Source organism: Bubalus kerabau, chromosome 1 (assembly GCF_029407905.1).
Source record: "Bubalus kerabau isolate K-KA32 ecotype Philippines breed swamp buffalo chromosome 1, PCC_UOA_SB_1v2, whole genome shotgun sequence".
Taxonomy (NCBI): domain Eukaryota; kingdom Metazoa; phylum Chordata; class Mammalia; order Artiodactyla; family Bovidae; genus Bubalus; species Bubalus kerabau.
The window spans coordinates 221083617-221105141 of NC_073624.1; the positions used below are offsets into that span (position 1 = coordinate 221083617).

Genomic DNA, 21525 nt, shown 5'->3' on the forward strand with positions numbered 1-21525 from the left:
AAAAAGAAAAAAAAAAACAAGACTCCCAGATAAGTCTTTATGCATGTGGTTCACTCACTGCAGTCTGAGAAACTCAGCGTTTTCCTTAAAACGTTTATAAAGTTTACATTTTGTATGTGGTGTTGACCTGCAGCACCCCCACAAAGTTACTCATTTCAACGCATGGTGGCAGTGCAGGCTAAGAGTGGATATAAGCTCTGCAGACTCGGTGGACTCCATTTCAGAGAAGCCCAAGAGAAAAATACAGAGCTCATTTACAGGTTAAGCTAAGACAGAAGTGTTCAGGGAGCAGTCGCTGCCAGACAAGTTATAGGAACGAATTTGAAATTCCGGAGCAGACATTTTGAAGGGTCAACAGTGGACGTAGTGAATGGGATTGGAAAAAGATATTTCCTCTGGAACCAGACATAACAATGGAAATGGTGCAAACGAAACTACATCAGAAGAAAAGGCAAGTGATGATCTTCATTACATTGATTCTTTCGTGGGAGGCAGGTTCAGAAACGATTCGGTATTCTGTACTGGAAGAGGCAGAAAGTGGCACGTTTGTGGCCAACCTGACAAAAGACCTGGGACTCAGGATGGGAGAGCTGGCTGCCCGGGGCGCCCGAGTTGTTTTTAAGGGGAATAGACAGCATTTGCGGCTTGATCCAGGCACCTGTGATTTGCTGCTGAATGATAAACTGGACCGGGAGGAGCTGTGCGGCTCCACTGAGCCCTGCGTGCTACCCTTCCAAGTATTACTGGAAAATCCCTTTCAGTTATTTCAGGCTGCCTTGGTAATTAGAGATGTAAATGACCACGCTCCAGAGTTCCCTGCTAGAGAAATGCAACTAAAAATATCAGAAATTACTACACCAGGTAAGGTATTTCCTTTGAAAATGGCACAAGATTTAGACGCTGGTAGCAACGGCCTTCAGAGCTACATAATCAGCTCCAACCCTCACTTCCACATTCTCACTAGAAACCGCAAGGACGGGAGGAAGTCCCCGGAGCTGGTACTGGACAAAGCGTTGGATCGTGAGGAGCAGCCCGAGCTCAGGCTAACCCTCACAGCGCTGGATGGCGGGTCTCCGCCTCGGTCTGGGACCACAGAGATTCAGATCCTGGTCTTGGATAGCAATGACAACGCCCCCGAGTTTGCTCAGGAGTTCTATGAGGCTCAAGTCCCTGAAAATAGCTCCCTGGGCTCTCTGGTTATCACTGTCTCTGCGAGAGATTTAGACGCAGGATCATTTGGAGAGGTATCTTACGCCCTATTTCAAGTCGATGACGTTAACGAACCTTTCGAAATTAACGCAAATACAGGAGAAATTCGACTAAAAAAGAAATTGGATTTTGAAGAATTTCAATCATATCAGGTGGATATCGAGGCTACAGACGGTGGGGGACTATCAGGAAAATGCTCTGTAGTCATCAAGGTCCTGGATGTGAATGACAATGCTCCCCAATTGACTATGTCCTCACTGACTAGCCCCATCCCTGAAAACCTGCCAGAGATCCTAGTGGCAGTTTTCAGTGTATCAGATGCTGATTCTGGACATAACCAACAGGTTATCTGTTCTATACATGACAATCTCCCCTTTGTTTTAAGACCGTCCGTTGAGAATTTCTACACATTGGTAACAGAAGGGGCACTGGACCGAGAGGAAAGAGCCGAGTACAACATCACTATCACGGTCACTGACATGGGAACCCCCAGACTGAAAACCGAGCACAACATAACCGTGCTGGTGTCCGACGTCAACGACAACGCCCCCGCCTTCACCCAGACCTCCTACACCCTCTGGGTCCGCGAGAACAACAGCCCCGCCCTGCACATCGGCAGCGTCAGCGCCACAGACACAGACGCGGGCGCCAATGCCCAGGTCACCTACTCGCTGCTGCCGCCCCTCGACCCGCTCGTGCCCCTCGCCTCCCTCGTGTCCATCAACCCCGACAATGGCAACCTCTTCGCCCTCACGTCCCTGGACTACGAAGCCCTGCGGGCCTTCGAGTTCCGCGTGGGCGCCACCGACCGCGGCTCGCCCGCGCTCAGCAGCCAGGCGCTGGTGCGCGTGCTCGTGGTGGACGCCAACGACAACGCGCCCTTCGTGCTCTACCCGCTGCAGAACGCCTCGGCGCCCTGCACCGAGCTGGTGCCCAGGGCGGCCGAGCCGGGCTCCCTGGTGACCAAGGTGGTGGCGGTGGACGGCGACGCGGGCCAGAACGCCTGGCTGTCGTACCAGCTGCTCAAGGCCACGGAGCCTGGGCTGTTCGGCGTGTGGGCGCACAACGGCGAGGTGCGCACGGCGCGGCTGCTGAGCGAGCGCGACGCGCCCAAGCAGCGGCTGGTGGTGCTGGTCAAGGACAACGGCGAGCCGCCGCTGTCGGCCAGCGTCACGCTGCACGTGCTGCTGGTGGACGGCTTCTCGCAGCCCTACCTGCCGGCCCCGGAAGCGGAAGCGGCGGCCGCAGTGCCCGCCGACCCGCTCACCGTCTACCTGGTGGTGGCCTTGGCGTCGGTGTCGTCGCTCTTCCTCTTCTCGGTGCTGGTGTTCGTGGCGGTGCGGCTGTGCAGGAGGGGCGGGGCGGCCTCGGCGGGTCGCTGCCCGGTGGCCGAGGGCCACTTTCCGGGCCACCTGGTGGACGTCAGCGGCACGGGGACCCTGTCCCAGAGCTACCAGTACGAGGTGTGTCTGACGGGAGACCATAGAACTGGTGAGTTCAAATTCCTGAAGCCGATATTCCCTAACCTCTTGGTTCAGGACACTGAGAGAGAAATCAAAGAAAGCCCCAACTGTAGAAATAGCTTTGTATTCAGTTAAATGTCGTATTTGGTTAAGTGAGCCTCTCCTTAATTTTGGCAAACCTAATTCCCATTGCAATACCTTTCTCTTAAGAAGTTGTACTGTTGTACAAATATATATATAGGGCTTCCCTGGTGGCTCAGTGGTAAAGAATCTGCCCGCAATGTTGGAGATCCAGGTTCAATCCCTGGATCGTGAAGATCCCCTGGAGAAGGAAATGACAACCCACTCCTGTATTTTGGCCTGGAGAATTCCATGGACAGAGGAACCTGGCAGGCTACAGTTCATGGGATCATAAAGAGTCGGACACGACTGAGTGATTAACACACACAAATATACACACACATATATATATATATGCATGTCTCTGCATATAAAGCTATGCATGTCTCTGTGCTAATTAGATTTAGCATTTTTAGTTGTACTGGATATTGAGTATGTATTTTCTCCATATTTGACCTTCTCTTGGTGATTAATCTTTCCATAACTAAAAATTACTCAAGTAGTATAAAAAGAAATTCTATTAATATTTAAATCAACTTCTTAGTTTATGTCTTTTCAATGAAACATTTTAAAGCTCCTGTGTAATCATGCATTTCTGTATATTTTTGGTGCTTTTCCTTATCATACAGCTTTCTATTTGCAAGCTAGTGTTTGAAATTCTTTGTAACTACCTAGACCGTTCTTGTTGATTATTCTACAAAGCTATGGCCCCTGAATAGCCATGAGCATATCTTAGCATACTTGTTTCTCCAAAACTGTACATAAACACGCACTTTATTAAAGTAGTAATACGCTACAATTTTGACCATATCCCATTGTAAGCACCAATATGCTAGAGATTTCTCTCTCTTATTTGTCTGCTACTTAACCTAGCACATTGCAATTGCTATATACTCACATTAACATAAAAATTATTCTAATAATAATTAAAAAGAAAAATCTGATATAATTTGGCATTACTTCACTAAATAAAACTAAGTCACTACTTTTTAAATTATTTTTTAAAACACAGAACCTTAAATACACCCTAAGTCATTTCAAAGGACTGAAGAGGTAGAGGGCATCAAATACTGCCTTGTCCTTCCTTTTGCCCTATAACTACAAGTTCAAATGTAGTTTAATGTATTTGTTTTTCTTGGTTTCCCTGAAGTTTCTCTGCACCTTCAAAAGAGTAAGAATTTCTTTTGAGTTTTGGTTATTCTGTTCTAGTCTGGTTATTGAGTGATAATAGATTTTCACTTTGTTATTCTGAAGACATGGACAGTCTTTATCAACAAAACAGTGATATATTTTTTTATGTCCAAGTTATCTTCTTTTGTTCTTCTATGTAGCTTTCAGACATTTTGCACAGTAGTTTTTTCAATTATGCTAAACTTTCATTAGTAAGAAATAAGCATTGTTTTTTTTTCCTTTAAGACAACAAGAATAGAAATATAAATAAGATAAGAAATAAACTCACCTGGCATTGCAATTGCTTTATATTGTGTTCATTAAACCAAGGAAGCTATTTGATTTCCAACTAAAGTTATAGGGATATAACTATAAAGCCACTTATATCTATTAAAGAGTTTGCTTTATAAGTCTCAAGTATCACTCTACAGGAATTTAATTATTTGCATCTTTCCTTAATTATATTTTTTCTAAGGATGTAATGAAATAAAAAATGAAAACTACTCTTAAAGTTATCATTGAACATATCTTTTTACCTTCATCCAATCTAATACTTGAAATTAGAAAGTGATAAGTAAGAACACAATTAAACAAATGACATAAATATTGTATTTAACTTTAATTATGCCTCCATTTACTGTTAGATATTTAAATGAAATAGTTTAATGTATGATGACAAGAAATATGATTGAAGTTTTCACCACTATATCTATTTCACCTCTGTATCTCACCACTATATCTCAACATTATGAAAAAAGTTCATGTTTTTGTTTATGCCAGGAAAGTCCAATTTGTATAATTACCTAAATTAGTCTAGGCAAATAAACACTGAGAACCCACCTTTATTAACTTATATATGTTTTTTAAATTACTTTGTGTATTAATTTATAAATTAGTGTGTGTATTAACTTATAAATTACTGTGTGTATTCATAAAGTATGGATCATTACTTACTAGCTGGAGATCACTAGCAGACTTTGGTGTAGACCTCATCAACACTTTAAAATTCAATTAGAATTTAGTAGTAAATATCCAGATAACTTCCACAAAATGAATACATCATGAAAAACAGGCCATTTCTATTGTTGCAAAATAAAAATAGAAAATGGGAGCCAAATATCTGGATAATGATACACATTTCAATCACTTTCTCAAATGTATTATATATGTTCATTTTTAACAATTCCTCTTTCATCATTTTTTAGGCACAGCATATAGTGTGTTTAGGGCTTCCAAGGTGGCAATAGTGGTAAAGATTCACCTGCCAATGCAGAAGATGCAAGTTCAATCCCTGGGTCATGAAGATCCCCTGGAGAAGGGAATGGCAACCCCCTCCAGTATTCTTGCCTGGAGAATCCCATGGACAGAGGAGCCTGGTGGGCTACAGTGCACAGGGTCGCAAAAGTCTGACACGACTGAAGTGACCTAGCACACACAGTGTGTTGTTTTAGTGACATAAATTCTACTTAAGTCAACGTGGCCCACATCACTTTCAGAACTCCTCTTCCTTATGGCCAAAAGTTACAAAATACAGATTTTAAGTAGTTTCAGATTTTAAGTTTTGCACATATTTGGTTGTATTCTGTTTCAAGTTAGAAGGATTATTTAACAGCGGAAAACAACTTTTTTTTTCCTTCTTTCACTTTCAAACAACTATAAAGCTTGGTTACAATTCAGAAATTACTAGTTTGAAGAAACAGTAGATCATATACAAAGAACTGAAGGGGCTAAGTAAGCTTCCTGAAAAGGAATCTTCTTGAGAGAGCTCTGAACTGACTCCTACAGTTTGCCCTGAGGAAATTTGCAAAAGCCTAAGAACCAGGAAACCCAGGTTTGATTCCTAGGTCCAGAAGATCCCTTGGAGAAGGAAATGGCAACCCACTCCAGTATTCTTGCCTGGAAAGATGGATGGAGGAGCCTGGCAGGCTACATACAATCCATGGGGTCGCAATGAGACGGACCCTACGGAGTGACTTCATTTAAGAACAGACAAAAGGCTTCTGCTCCTGCCAGGAATAGAGTAACTTCATATGCCTATGGCAAATTGGAGGCCAGTTCCCCTCTCAGAATACTTGTCAAATTCAGGGACATTCCAGTTGGAGGATTCAATGTTGGGAATATGCCAGTTCTCTTCAATCAATCTACTGATGCAATAAAATCCTCAAGAAAACTTCAGCAGATTTCTTTGTGAAACTGACAAGCTGAATCTAAAATTTATATGGAAATAGACAATACTAACCAAAGCAATCTTGAAAAAAAAGAATAAAACTAAAGGACTTAATTATCAGATAATAAAACCTATTACAAAGTATAGAAATTAAGACAATTTGGTATTGCAGGATAAACAAGGAGAAAAATTGAAAAAAAGACGGGCCTTGAACATAACTATGATCATCTAATTTATGAAAAAAAATGACAACTCAGAAATAATGGAGAATGGAACTTTTTTCAGTATATGGTGCAAAGACATTTGGATATTTTTATGAAAAAATAATCTGAGCCTAACCTCATTCCTATTAAAAAGTTAATTTCATGAGAATTATAGCTATAAATGTAACAAGTAATTGACTTTTTGAAAACACCACACAACAGTATTTTCATCACTTTGCTGTATGCAAAGAATTAAAGAGAATACAAAAAAATTCAAACCATAAATGAAAAATATTGAAAATTAGACTAAATTAAAATTTAAAGGTTTTGTTCTTCAGAGATATCTTGAGACTTTAAGTGCAAGCAATAGAATCAGAGAAGATACCTGCAATACATACTTCTGAAAAAGTACTTAAATCCAGAATATATAAGGAACTTCTAAAGATCGGTAAGAAAAAAAAAAGGCAAATGCCCTAACAAGAACAGTAGACAAGAAACAGGTACTTCACAAGAATTTACTCTAATAAAAATAAACAAGTGAAAATGGACTCATTTAATTAATCTTCAGGGGAATCCTAATTAAAGTTACAACATGACATCACAACACACTCACCAAAATGGTTAAAAGACAATATTAAATGATGCCAAGGATTTGGAGAAACTGGAGCTCTCACTCTTCACAATATAAGTGCACACAAAGACAGCAAAAATATTCATAGCAGCAGTACTCAAAATATCCCTAAACTGGAAAATACCAATGTCCATCCACTGGAGAATAGAAAAACAAATCATTGTACAATAGAGTAACACAAAGCAATGAGATAAGTTAGAACAGTATAGAAGGTGTGGACTTTACAAAGATACGAGTAATATTGTATAACTCCATTTGTGTGAAAGCTTAAAAACAAGAACAGAAAAAAAAAAAAACACCCCACACTATAATAATAGAAATCAGAAGAGTTTTACCTTTACAGTGTAGTGACCAGATAATGACAGGAGAGGGCTTCTAGGCTTTTGGTAACAGTTTTAATTTAGGTTCTGCTTACCAGTGTGTTCACTTCCTGAAAAGTTATTGAGTTGTACACACATGGTTTTTTCCCTTTTCTGATGTATATTTAAAATAAAACCATTTTGAAAAATTGTAAACTTACCATTATTACTAATTTCTTGAATATAATCAAATAAGAATCCCACAAGAGAAAGTTTGAGTACTCAAAAGGTGTTTTATGAGGAATACTGATACATCATTTTAGTTTGTTCTGAAAAGTATTCTTTAACTGGAAGTTAACTTAGCAAATGCTTATTCAGAACTTCCAGTAACTAAAAACTGGAAATACAGAATCAATCGGGAGCATTTCTGACTTAAAAGGAAACTGATACATACCAAGTTAAAGCTTGGAATGAAATAGCCAATACTATATGCAATAGTAAATAATGACGCCTGGTGGCGCTGCAAGCTAGGAGTATGAATGAAGGGATCTGTGACTGTCCCAGAAGCCGTTAAAGTGGGAATCACAACCCCGAGTGCTTTCTAAAAGAAGGAAGCAATTTACATAGGATCTAGGCGCAGAGATCTCTGAGAAGGGCATCGTCCTAGCGCAAGTCAATCAGATCAAATTCCATTTTATTTAACTAACTCATCTGGATTGGTTGTATATCGAGTTGAAGAAATTACCTTCTTGCACCGGATCTGGACAATGGAGACTGCGCCAGCAAAAACGCTACAAAAAAGGCAAGTTATCTTTCTTGCTATATTGTTGTTTTTGTGGGAGACTGGCTCTGAAGAAATTAGGTATTCCATGCCAGAAGAAACAGAAAGTGAGTCTCTTGTGGCCAACCTGGCAAAAGACCTGGGTCTCAGGGTGGGGGAACTAGCCAGGCGAGGCGCGCGAATCCATTACAAAGGAAACAAACAGCTCCTGCAGCTGGATATAACGACCGGGAATTTGCTTCTATATGGAAAACTAGACCGGGAAGTGTTGTGCCGGGCAACTGATCCCTGTATACTGCATTTCCAACTATTACTGGAAAACCCGATACAGATTATTCAAGCTGATCTACAGCTCACAGATATAAATGACCATTCCCCAGAGTTCCTAGAGAGAGAAATGCTCCTAAAAATCCCCGAGAGCGTCCAGACAGGGACTGTGTTTCCTTTGAAAATAGCTCAGGACTTTGACATAGGTAGCAACACGGTTCAAAACTACACAATCAGCCCCAACTCCCATTTTCATGTTGTCACTCATCATCGTGGAGATGGCAGAAAATACCCAGAGCTGGTGCTGGACAAAGCACTGGATCGGGAGAAACAGCCTGAGCTCAGTTTAACCCTCACCGCGCTGGATGGGGGGGGCTCCGCCCAGGTCTGGGACCACTACAGTCCGCATCGAAGTCGTGGACATTAATGACAATGCCCCAGAATTTTTACAGTCCGTCTATGAGGTCCAGATTCCAGAGAACAGCCCCCTAAACTCCTTAGTTGTCGCTGTCTCTGCCCGAGATTTAGATGCAGGAACATATGGGAAAGTAGCCTATGCTCTATTCCAAGGAGATGAAGTTATTCAACCATTTGTAATAGACGAAATAACAGGAGAAATTAGTCTGAAAAGGGCATTGGATTTCGAGGCAACTCGATTTTATAACGTGGAGATTGCAGCCACAGACGGCGGGGGCCTTTCAGGAAAATGCACTGTAGCTATAGAGGTGGTGGATGTGAACGACAACGCCCCCGAACTAACCATGTCGAGACTCATCAGCTCTGTCCCAGAAAACTCCCCAGAGACTGTGGTAGCTGTTTTCAGTGTTTCTTATCCAGATTCCGGGGAAAACGGTAAGATGGTTTCCTCCATTCAGAATGATCTCCCCTTTCTCTTGAAACCTACGTTCAAAACCTTTTACAGTCTGGTGACAGAGAGACCGCTAGACAGAGAGGAAAGAGCCGGGTACAACATCACAATCACGGTCACTGACATGGGAACCCCCAGACTGAAAACCGAGCACAACATAACCCTGCTGGTGTCGGACGTCAACGACAACGCCCCCGCCTTCACCCAGACCTCCTACACCCTCTGGGTACGCGAGAACAACAGCCCCGCCCTGCACATCGGCAGCGTCAGCGCCACAGACACAGACGCGGGCGCCAATGCCCAGGTCACCTACTCGCTGCTACCGCCCCCCGACCCGCTCGTGCCCCTCGCCTCCCTCGTGTCCATCAACCCCGACAATGGCAACCTCTTCGCCCTCACGTCCCTGGACTACGAGGCCCTGCGGGCCTTCGAGTTCCGCGTGGGCGCCACCGACCACGGCTCGCCCGCGCTCAGCAGCCAGGCGCTGGTGCGCGTGCTCGTGGCGGACGCCAACGACAACGCGCCCTTCGTGCTCTACCCACTGCAGAACGCCTCGGCGCCCTGCACCGAGCTGGTGCCCAGGGCGGCCGAGCCGGGCTACCTGGTGACCAAGGTGGTGGCGGTGGACGGCGACGCGGGCCAGAACGCCTGGCTGTCGTACCAGCTGCTCAAGGCCACGGAGCCCGGGCTGTTCGGCGTGTGGGCGCACAACGGCGAGGTGCGCACGGCGCGGCTGCTGAGCGAGCGCGACGCGCCCAAGCAGCGGCTGGTGGTGCTGGTCAAGGACAACGGCGAGCCGCCGCTGTCGGCCAGCGTCACGCTGCACGTGCTGCTGGTGGACGGCTTCTCGCAGCCCTACCTGCCGGCCCCGGAAGCGGAAGCGGCGGCCGCAGTGCCCGCCGACCCGCTCACCGTCTACCTGGTGGTGGCCTTGGCGTCAGTGTCGTCGCTCTTCCTCTTCTCGGTGCTGGTGTTCGTGGCGGTGCGGCTGTGCAGGAGGGGCGGGGCGGCCTCGGCGGGTCGCTGCCCGGTGGCCGAGGGCCACTTCCCGGGCCATCTGGTGGACGTCAGCGGCACGGGGACCCTGTCCCAGAGCTACCAGTACGATTGGGTCTGACGAGAAGTACTGGGACCGGGGAATTCAAGTGTCTGAAGCCAATTCTCCCCACCTTCCCTCTCCAGGGCACTGTGAGGGAAATCAAGGAAAACCCCACAGTTCGGAGTAGTTCCCTATTCAATTAAGTATTGGATTATTCTGTCATTAAGCCCTACTTAATAAGTTTGGTAATCTATTTTAACTTAAAGATACACGTTATCGATGCATATTATTGATGGTCCGTTTCACGATTGTTTTACTACTGCTCCTCATTGTGAAATTTTAAAGAGTCAGACAGTGGGTATTCACTGTATTTTTCATGCGTTAACTTTATGGTTTTTTAAATATTCAGTTCAGTTCAGTTCAGTCGATTAGTCGTGTCCGACTCTTTGCGACCCCATGAATCGCAGCACGCCAGGCCTCCCTGTCCATCACCAACTCCTGGAGTTTACTCAAACTCATGTCCATCGAGTCGGTGATGCCATCCAGCCATCTCATCCTCTGTCATCCCCTTCTCCTCCTGCCCCCAATCCCTCCCAGCATCCGAGTCTCTTCCAGTGAGTCAACTCTTCTCATGAGGTGGCCAAAGTATTGGAGTTTCAGCTTTAGCATCAGTCCTTCCAATGAACACCCAGGACTGATCTTTAGAATGGACTGGTTGGATCTTCTTGCACTCCAAGGGACTCTCAAGAGTCTTCTCCAACACCACAGTTCAAAAGCATTTAAATATTAGTCTCCACTATATTGACAGTCTGAATGCAAAGTAAAATTTTATTTTACTGTTTAGCTACTAAGTCATGTCTGACTCCTTGCAACCCATGGACAGTAGCCCACCAGGCTCCTCTGTCCATGGGATTTCCCAGGCAAGAATACTGGAGTGGGTTGCCATTTCTTTCTCAAAGGATCTTCCTGACCCGGGAATCAAACCTGAGTCTCCTGCATTGGCAGGCAAATTCTTTACCACAGAGCCACCAGGGAACACTAAAATTTTATTTGCATAATTTTAAAACATTTAATAATCTATCCTTTTTATAAATTTTATATTCCAAAGTCCTCAAGATTGCATCTCTAACTAGTAGTGACAGCTGACATCACAAGTGACATGTAGGGACATGTTTAAATATGTTTGATAGTTTTTTAACCCACCAATGTAAGTCTCATTTTTGGGTAACTCCTATAGTGTGAAAAACTAAAAACAGATACTAAAGATGGCTAAATACTAAATAGCTAGTCATATTTATGTGCATTTCAATATATCACAATAGTACATACACATTTTCTATCAATACAGACTTCAGGAAAGTGTCAACACATTAAATTACAGTTTTTGAATTTCATGTAAGTATATGATGATAATTTAAAAAACAATTATAAATGCTTAATAAATATTTGCTATTAACAGTTATTAACTGTTGTATTGGACTGTTATTAACAGTCTAATAGTGAATTTTTAAAATAACCTTCAAGGAATAAGTAATCCTAATATTCTCACTACAATATAGCATCCTTGCCAGTAAATAAAGTTATTAAATATCACCCTTTTATTTGCCTTCTAAACAGAAAACACCCTCATTCACCCTAAACTCTATTACAGAATATAAAGTGCTTCAGAGTACATTTCATCTCCTTGTCTTTGTCTAACAATTTGAAAGTTCAAAAGTATTTTTAGGAAAATCCAGATTATATTTTTTCAAGCTCCTGTGCCTATTTCTCAAGCTTCTATAGGTGTGTTCCCTCCCAAGACCTAAGTTAGTTACTAGTAGCAGGTTACTAGTCAGATTTTTCTCTTTCGCTAATGTATATGCACCATTTACCTTTGTTAGCCACAAAATAATTTACTTTCACAATTTAACCCATATTTGGTTTGGTTATGTTTGTAGTATATTATGAGAAGTCCCTCTTTTCAACTTCCCATCAAAGTCAGGCAATTTATTCTAGAGTGACAAATGAGTGAGTATTTTCTTTTTATTCTTAATGCAACTGGGCTTAACTAAATTATATTTGGCTGTGTTCTGTGTTCAGATAAGTGAACTATCATGGCTCTTTTGTCATAGATGATTACCAATTAGTGAGTGTAGGGGAAACTTACACCAGATATTTACCCTCTCCTCCTCCATTCTTCTCTGGGGGAGTTGCTGCTTCTACTGTTCTCCAACCACATGACTTTAGTTGGTATAGTGGATTTTTTCAGTAAAGCCATCTGCATAGTCCCAGAGGGTATAAAACATACAGGGGTGTGGGCCCTATTTAATGCTGACAGGTCAAAACCTTTCCCTAGAAAGATATACTTTGAGTTCCTTGGCTTTATTGCCTTCTTCATGTTTGCAGAAAGACATTGCCTGAGTTGAGAACTTACAATTGGTTTCTAATAAAACAAATAGTCATTTCCTCTCACTGGGCTATGTACACAGTGAACTTATGAAGGAAAAAAAGGTCCAAAGTCTGTGTATCCCAGAGACTGAAAAGTCACATTTTCCCAGAAGTTGCAGGCACACTGCAATTTTTTGGGGAGTAAAAACTGGATTTTAAAATGTATAACTTCTTCTAACACCATAGAACAAATTAGTAACTTTGTAATAGAATGTAAGCTTCGCAAGAGCAAGATTTTTTGTGCTTAATTTACAGTTTTATCCCAAGAAGCTTTAATAATTCCTGCACAGAGAAATACTTATTAAATGAAAAATAAATTTGTCTTGAGCTGAGTTTTGCATACCAAACTTGTACCTTTAAAGGGAAAATGAATGTAGATTTAGATAAATAACTTATTTTTCTCTCACAACTACTGTTACCTACCTAGACAAGACTGCATTACAGGTGCGGAGGAAAGGAATTCATAACATTTTATGACCCACAGTGTGTTCACTGCAATTTTGATATTATATCATGCTTTGAAATGAAAACTCCCTGAAGTTGTAAAGAAGAACGCTTGGTGGCGCTGCAGGCTAAGAGAGTGGAAAAAAAAACAGTCTGCAGAGTCCTAGACTCCATAAAAGCCGGTCTGTTTCTGGTAGCTCACAAAGGAAGTATTTACACAGCTGGGGATAGGTTTCAGAGAGGCAGCTATCCCCTTGTCAGTCCATGACAAGAAGTAACTCAAAATTACCGAACCAAAATAGCAGATCTGGCGCAAAACAATTACTTTATGATTAAATACTGCATCTTTTGCACTCAGGAACGATGGAGACACCGCTACCCAAAATGACTCAGAAAAGGCAAGTGACCGCTATTATTATTCTATTATTATTGTGGGAGGCAGGCGGTCAGATCATTAAGTATTCAGTTCTAGAAGAGAGGGACAGCGGCTCATTTGTAGCCAACCTAGCAAAAGATCTGGGGTTGGGCTTAGGGGAGCTGGTTTCTCGGGGCGCCCGCATTCTTTTCAAGGGGAATAAACAGCATTTGCAGATCGAGCAGAAGAGTGGGAATTTGATACTAAAAGAAAAACTGGACCGAGAAGATTTGTGCGGTGACAAGGATCCATGTATACTGCATTTCCAGGTGTTACTGAAAAACCCGGTGCAGTTTATTCAAGGTGAATTACAGATTCAAGATGTAAATGACCATGCCCCAGAATTCTTGGAAAATGAAATCCTCCTGAAAATATCAGAAAGCAGCCATCTAGGGTCTGCATATCCTTTGAAAATAGCTCAAGATTTAGACGTTGGTAGTAATACAGTACAGAACTACACAATTAGCTCCAACTTCCATTTCCACCTTTTTACTCGAAATCACAGCGATGGCAGAAAATACCCGGAGCTGGTGCTGGACCAAGAGCTGGACCGTGAGGAGCAGCCCGAGCTCAGGTTAACCCTCACAGCAATGGATGGTGGGTCACCGCCCAAGACCGGGACTTCCCAGGTCCTCATCATAGTCCTGGACATAAATGACAACGCCCCTGAATTTGCTCAGCAGCTCTACCAGGTGCAGGTCCCAGAAAACAGCCCTATAGGCTCCCTTGTCATCACTGTTTCTGCTCGAGATTTGGATGCTGGGATCCATGGCGAGCTCTCCTACTCATTTTTCCAATCCTCAAATCCAGTCATTCAGGCCTTCGAAGTAAACACAGTCACAGGGGATATACGATTAAAAAAAAAGTTGGATTTTGAGGAAATTAGATCTTACCATATGGAAATTGAGGCCTCAGATGGCGGCGGTCTTTCAGGAAAATGCACTGTAGCCATAGAAGTAATGGATGTAAACGACAACGCCCCTGAATTGACCATATCACTACTCATTAATGATATCCCAGAAAACACCCCTGACACTGTGGTCGCTGTTTTTGGAATTTCAGATTCAGACTCTGGTAACAATGGAAAAATGATGTGTTCCATCCAAGACCATCTCCCCTTCCTACTGAAGCTCACGATAGAAAATTTTTACACCTTGGTAACAGAAGGCGCACTGGACAGAGAAGAAAAAGCCGAGTACAACATCACCATCACGGTCACTGACATGGGAACCCCCAGACTGAAAACCGAGCACAACATAACCCTGCTGGTGTCCGACGTCAACGACAACGCCCCCGCCTTCACCCAGACCTCCTACACCCTCTGGGTCCGCGAGAACAACAGCCCCGCCCTGCACATCGGCAGCGTCAGCGCCACAGACACAGACGCGGGCGCCAATGCCCAGGTCACCTACTCGCTGCTGCCGCCCCCCGACCCGCTCGTGCCCCTCGCCTCCCTCGTGTCCATCAACCCCGACAATGGCAACCTCTTCGCCCTCACGTCCCTGGACTACGAAGCCCTGCGAGTCTTCGAGTTCCGCGTGGGCGCCACCGACCGCGGCTCGCCCGCGCTCAGCAGCCAGGCGCTGGTGCGCGTGCTCGTGGCGGACGCCAACGACAACGCGCCCTTCGTGCTCTACCCACTGCAGAACGCCTCGGCGCCCTGCACCGAGCTGGTGCCCAGGGCGGCCGAGCCGGGCTACCTGGTGACCAAGGTGGTGGCGGTGGACGGCGACGCGGGCCAGAACGCCTGGCTGTCGTACCAGCTGCTCAAGGCCACGGAGCCCGGGCTGTTCGGCGTGTGGGCGCACAACGGCGAGGTGCGCACGGCGCGGCTGCTGAGCGAGCGCGACGCGCCCAAGCAGCGGCTGGTGGTGCTGGTCAAGGACAACGGCGAGCCGCCGCTGTCGGCCAGCGTCACGCTGCACGTGCTGCTGGTGGACGGCTTCTCGCAGCCCTACCTGCCGGCCCCGGAAGCGGAAGCGGCGGCCGCAGTGCCCGCCGACCCGCTCACCGTCTACCTGGTGGTGGCCTTGGCGTCGGTGTCGTCGCTCTTCCTCTTCTCGGTGCTGGTGTTCGTGGCGGTGCGGCTGTGCAGGAGGGGCGGGGCGGCCTCGGCGGGTCGCTGCCCGGTGGCCGAGGGCCACTTCCCGGGCCATCTGGTGGACGTCAGCGGCACGGGGACCCTGTCCCAGAGCTACCAGTACGAGGTGTGTCTGATGGAAGGTACTGGGTCCGGCGAATTCAAGTTTCTCAAACCTATAGTCCCCCAGCCTCATGAGTGAAGGAGCTGGTATGGACACCGCGGGAAATGCTAACTTTATAAATCGTTTGGGGTTCAATTAGGAATCTCACTTGACAAGAGATGATCAATGATCATATTCTCTAATATATTAATTTCCAACCCTTTCATTAACATGAAGAGCTTACATATGCACACGTTCGTTAAGTATTGTCCTATTTATAGTTTGAAGTGTTTTACATTCCGAATCTCTAGGTGGTTTTTATTGTTGCTCTTTTGTCGATTTTTATAAGCCCTTAACATTTTGCATGGGAGATCACACATTTAGCAGAGAAATTGTGTTTCTCAAGTTATGGAGGGTCAGATTTTTCTAAGTCACAAGTGTTTTCAGGTTCCTGATAGTTGAGCTTGTTCATTGTAACTTGTTATAACTAAGAGAATTGTGTTTTATGATTATTATTGCATGTCTGACTTGTAAATGATGGCTTTTAGTTTTTAAAATTTTCACTTATGCCAAAAATTTTGTGACCTTGTAAACTGCTGGAGTTCTGTACTGTTGTTTCAAAAACACTATTGTCTTTCCTCAAATGAACTAATATTTTATCTGAATGCTTTCTGAGTATTTTCTTTCAAAATTGGTATCGTTTAATTAGACCATCTACTATAATTTTAAAGGATATAATCCCAGTTAAGTAGAAAAAAGTTGGTAGAGTTATGGTTTCTTTTTCATAATAAATGGCTTTTAGTATGAAAATGATTCTTTTAAAATAACATTGTTATTTTAACATTTAATAAGAATAAAAAGGAAAGCATAACATTCTCCCACTCAGAAATAATTTTCAACATCATCCTAAAACATTTCCATGATGCTTATAATAGATGAAAATAATATAAAATGGATCTGTAATAAATTCCTATCTTTATAATTAAAACTATCAGATTTTACTTGAATAAAAACAAAATAATATGAACCTACAGAACTTGCTTATGCTTAAATAAGCCCTACAAGGTTAACGAACAAGAGTGTGATGCATATTAAAATATTAGCATCACTTAACTGCCCTCTTACGAGTGAGCAAATAGGGACTTCCCTGGTGACCCACTGGCTAAGTCTCCAGGCTCCCAAAGCAGGCACTCTGGGTTCAGTCCCTAGCCAGGGAACTAGATCCCTCATCCTGGCATCCCATCATTCCACATGCTGCAACTAAGACACAGGTAAGAGTCTGCATGTAGCTAAATAAGTGAGCAAATAAACTTAAGAAGATAGCAAAAATTGTCAATGTTTGTAACATTTACAATGTGTTTTTTTCCCCTTTGAGATTCTGATTTTGTTTCCTTTGGATATATAACCAGAAGTGGGATTGCTGGATCATATGGTTCTGTTTACTTTTATTTATTTATTTTTTAATTAGTGTTTTTTCCAAGTGCTGTGGACTCAGTTGTCTTCCCAAGATCATACACTGAAGCCCTAGCCCTCAATGTAATGGAAATTGGCGCTGGGCCTTTGGGGTATAATTAGGTTTGGATACCGTCAGGAGGGAGGGGTCTTCTTCATGAGATTACTGCCTTCCTAAGAGACACCAGAGAACTTACTCTCTCTCTCATGTGAGGGCACATTGAGGTGGGCATCTGCAAGCCAGGAAGAAAGATCTCATCAGAATCTAACCTGCTAACACCCAGAGCTCAGACTTCCAGCCTCCAGAACTGTAAGAAATAAGTTTCTGTTGCTTAATCCACATAGTCTATGGTATTTTTTATGGCAGGTTGAAAGCTGCCCAAGCCCTGGAAGGGACCTAAGTCAAGGAATTGGTTGTTGTTTTAGTTGCTAAGTCATGTCCCACTCTTTTGTGACCCCACTGGACTATAGCCCACCAGGCTCCTTTGTCCATGGCATTTCCAAGGCAAGAATACTGGAGTGAGTTGCCATTTCCTTCTCCATACAATGTGTTTTTAAAAGATGATGTTTATCATTGTTTAGACATTTTATGTTTTAAATATTTAATTTGTCATACAACGCTTCAATTTTTCCAAGTATACTCATGTCTGACTGCCCAGACATGATAACTTCTGAGCCTTTTATCTGTTTTTTTCCCCATAGTATTTACTTCCATGTTTCTAAATAATATGCTGAAAAAATCCTTTTTCTCAATTTAAGTTTTAGATATTATCCATTTACTTCTAAGGAGCACACACACAAACTTGAACACTTCTACCCTATCCTCTCTGATAACAATGTCATAATCTGTTTAAGTAGTGTTTAAATAATTACATAAATATCACTTATACCTGAACCTCATGTTGCTGATATTTTTCTTAAGTTTATAATTGTCTCACTTTCCACTTTACTTACTTTTCTAGGTATATACTTTTAAGTTATCCCCATACTTTGTAAAGTCTAAAGCACCTCGTTATATTATTAAGTGCTTAAAAAAACCTCTCAGTTCCATTTTTTCCCATGGAGCCATCCTGAATCCACCCAGGCTTGTGCTCAGTTATACACTATTTGTTCTCTAGTCCTACTCCATGGCTGGGCAGTTTGGGACTTGTGCTATACTTTTTGTCCTAGGAAATACTTTTCTCTCTCTCCTGAGTTTGATTTCATTTTCTGCATTTTTATGACTTCCTCTTTATTGGTTTATTTCCCTACATTCCTGAAAAATATTTGGTGACAAACTTACTGAGAACTTGAACATCTGAAAATTTTGGATGCAGTAAAATCAAATGATTTACTGATTTCAGTGAATGTGGAATTACAGGTTAGGAATTATTTGCTGCTAGCATTTTGAAGGCATTCCTTTGTTTTCTAATCTCCTGTGTTGAGGAATTCAACATTTTCATTACCTATTTTTTTCTAAGATCTATTTTTTCTAGATCCCTGGTTCTCAGCTGGGGCAATTTTGCCACCCAGCAACATTTGGTAATATATGGAACCATTTTGATTGGCACAATTAGAGGAGATGGTGCTACTGGCATCTAGTTGGGCCAGGGATGTTGCTAAACATTCTACAATGCATGGGACAGCCCCCTGCACATAAGGAATTATATGGCCCCCAAAGGCCAATAGTACTGAGGCTAAGAAAGCTTGTTAAAGATGAAATTAGGTCATTATATATTACCTCCATTTTTGTAGAATTTAACTATGTAGTGTCATAGTGTAAGAATTTTGTCATTTATTGTGATAATTCTTCAGTGAGATCTATCAATCTTGTGACATATATTCTTTAGACCAAGACAGGATTTGGGATGTGTGTGTGTGTAATTTAAAAACTTATTTACTCAGTGTCCTTGTTTACTGGTTCTCTAACTCCTTTTAGTTATATAGTGACCTCCTTGGTTGATATTCAATTTTTCTTAACGTTTCTCTATTTACTGCCTTTTGTCTTCATTTCCCTGGATTCTAAGAATTTTCTCAACCTATGTTTTTATTCAGTTTTTAAAAATTTATTTAATTGGAAGCTAATTACAATATTGTGGTGGTTTTTTCCACACATTGACATGAATCAGCCACGGGTGCACATGTGTGCCCCATCCTGAACCCCCCTCCCACCTGCTTCCCCATCCCATCCCTCAGGGTTGTCCCAGTGCACTGGCTTTGAGTGCCCTGTTTCATGCATCCAGTGTGGACTGGTGATCTATTACAATATGGTAATACACATGTTTCAAAGCTATTCTCTCAAATCATCCCACCTTTGCTTTCTCCCACAGAGTCCAAAAGTCTGTTCTTTACATCTGTGTCTCTTTTGCTGTCTCACATATAGGGTCATTGTTACCATCTTTCTAAATTCCATATATATGTGTTAATATTCTGTACTGATGTTTTTCTTTCTGACTTACTTTATTCTGTATAATAGGCTCCAGTTTCATCCACCTCATTAGAACTGATTCAAATGTGTTCTTTTTAATGGCTGAGTAATATTCCATTGTGTATATGTACCACAGCTTTCTTATCCATTCGTCTGCCGATGGACATTTACATTGCTTCTGTGTCTTGGCTATTGTAAACACTGCTGCAATGAACACTGGGGTACACGTGTCTCTTTCAATTCTGATTTCCTCAGTGCGTATGCCCAGCAGTGGGATTGCTGGGTCGTATGGCAGTTCTATTTCCAGTTTTTTAAGGAATCTCCACACTGTTTTCCATAGTGGCTGTACTAGTTTCCATTTCCACCAACAGTGTAAGAGGGTTACCCTTTCTCCACCCCTTCTCCAACATTTATTGTTTGTAGAGTTTTTGATACCAGCCATTCTGAGAAGCATCTCAACCTATTTTTTAAACCTTCAGATTGAGTTTGGTTGTTTTTGTTCAGTCACTCAGGACTGTCGGACTCTTTGCAATGCTAAGCACTGCAGCATTCGAGGCTTCCCTGTCCTTCACTATCTCCCAGAGCTTGCTCAAATTCATACCCATTGAGTCGGTAATGCCATCCAACAATCTCATCCTCTGTTACCCCTTCTCTTCTTGCCTTCAATTTTTCACAGCATCAGGGTCTTTTCCAGTGAGTCAGCTCTTCGCATAAGGTAGCCAGCCAAAGTATTGGAGCTTCAGCATTAGTCCTTCCAATGATTATTCAGGGTTGACTCCCTTTAGGATTGACAGGTTTGATCTCCTTGAAGTCCAAGGGACTCTCAAGAGTCTTCTCTGACACCACAGTTCAAAAGTATCAATTCTTTGGTGATCAGTCTTTTTTATGGTACAAATCTTACATGAATAGAGGAGTACTGGAAAAACCATAGCTTTGACTAGACGGATCTTTGGTGGCAAAGTAATGTCTCTGCTTTTTAAATATGCTGTCTAGGTTGGTTACTCATAGTTTTTCTTCCAAGGAGCAAGCATCTTATAATTTCATGGCTGCAGTCACCATCTTCAGTGATTTTGGAGCCCAATAAAATAAAATCTGTCACGGTTTCCATCATTTCCCCATCTATTTGCCATGAAATGATGGGACCAGATGCCATGATCTTTGTTTTTAGAATGTTGAGTTATAAGCCAGGTTTTTCACTCTCCTCTTTCACTTTCATCAAGAGGCTCTTTAGTTCCTCTTCACTTTCTGCCATAAGGGTGGTATCCTCTGCATGTCTGTGTTTATTGATATTTCTCCCAGCAATCTGGTTTCCAGCTTGTGGTTCATCCAGCCTGGCATTTCACATGATGTACTCTGCATATAAGTTAAATAAGCAGGGTGATAATATACAGCCTTGACATACTCCTTTCCCAATTTGGAACTAGTCTGTTGTTCCATGTCCCATTCTAACTGTTGTTTCTCAACCTGCACACAGATTTCTCAGGAGGCAGTAAAGGGGATCTGGTTTTCCCATCTCTTTAAGAACTTTCCAGAGTTTGCTGTGATCCACACAGTCAAAGGCTTTAGCATAGTCAATAAAGCAGAAATAGATGTTTTTCTGAAACTCTCTTGCTTTTCCTATGATCCAACGGATGTTGGCAATTTGATTTCTGGTCCATCTGCCTTCTCTAAATCTAGCTTGAACATCTGGAAGTTCTCGGTTCACATACTGTTGAAGCCTTGCTTGGAGAATTTTGAGCATTACTTTGCTAGTGTGTGAGTTGAGTGCAACTGTGCAGTAGTTGGAACATTTTTGGCACTGCCTTTCTTTGGGATTGGAATGAAAACTGACCTCTTCCAGTCCTGTAGCCACTGCAGAGTTTTCCAAATTTGCTGGCATATTCAGTGCAGCACTTTCACAGCATCCTTTTTCAGGATTTGAAATATCTCAACTGGAATTCCATCACCTCCACTAGCTTTGTTCGTAGTGATGCTTCCTAA

General features: G+C 42.8%; 3 protein-coding genes across 4 annotated transcripts; all 3 read left to right on the forward strand.

Annotated features, from left to right (window-relative positions):
- The first annotated feature begins 219 nt into the window (after positions 1–219).
- LOC129633816 (protocadherin beta-6-like) lies at positions 220–7412 on the forward strand. Of its 2 annotated transcripts, XM_055555745.1 has the most exons (2): positions 220–2700; positions 5168–7412. In XM_055555745.1, the coding sequence occupies exons 1-2, from the start codon at positions 414–416 to the stop codon at positions 5389–5391; spliced, it is 2511 nt and encodes an 836-aa protein (XP_055411720.1). In that variant the 5' UTR covers positions 220–413; the 3' UTR covers positions 5392–7412. The 2 variants fall into 2 exon arrangements, with proteins under 2 accessions (XP_055411720.1, XP_055411729.1); XM_055555754.1 differs by lacking the exon at positions 5168–7412 and having other exon boundaries at positions 220–3691.
- Positions 7413–7878: 466 nt separating this feature from the next.
- Positions 7879–10420, forward strand: LOC129642229 (protocadherin beta-5-like). Its single transcript, XM_055566786.1, is given in 3 exon segments — positions 7879–8677; positions 8679–10284; positions 10287–10420. Coding segments are annotated over 3 exon segments (2388 nt in total). The 5' UTR covers positions 7879–8029.
- Positions 10421–12897: 2477 nt separating this feature from the next.
- Positions 12898–16349, forward strand: LOC129633875 (protocadherin beta-17-like). The gene is given in 2 exon segments (XM_055555839.1): positions 12898–15767; positions 15769–16349. Coding segments are annotated over 2 exon segments (2394 nt in total). The 5' UTR covers positions 12898–13451; the 3' UTR covers positions 15847–16349.
- The last annotated feature ends 5176 nt before the right edge of the window (positions 16350–21525 follow it).

Bases quoted from the DNA above. Each gene is read 5' to 3' on its own strand.
- LOC129633816 (XM_055555745.1), top strand. From the start codon at position 414: ATGGAAATGGTGCAAACGAAACTACATCAGAAGAAAAGGCAAGTGATG. The intron at 2,701-5,167 runs GTGAGTTCAAAT...ATCATTTTTTAG, and splicing joins GACGGGAGACCATAGAACTG to GCACAGCATATAGTGTGTTT.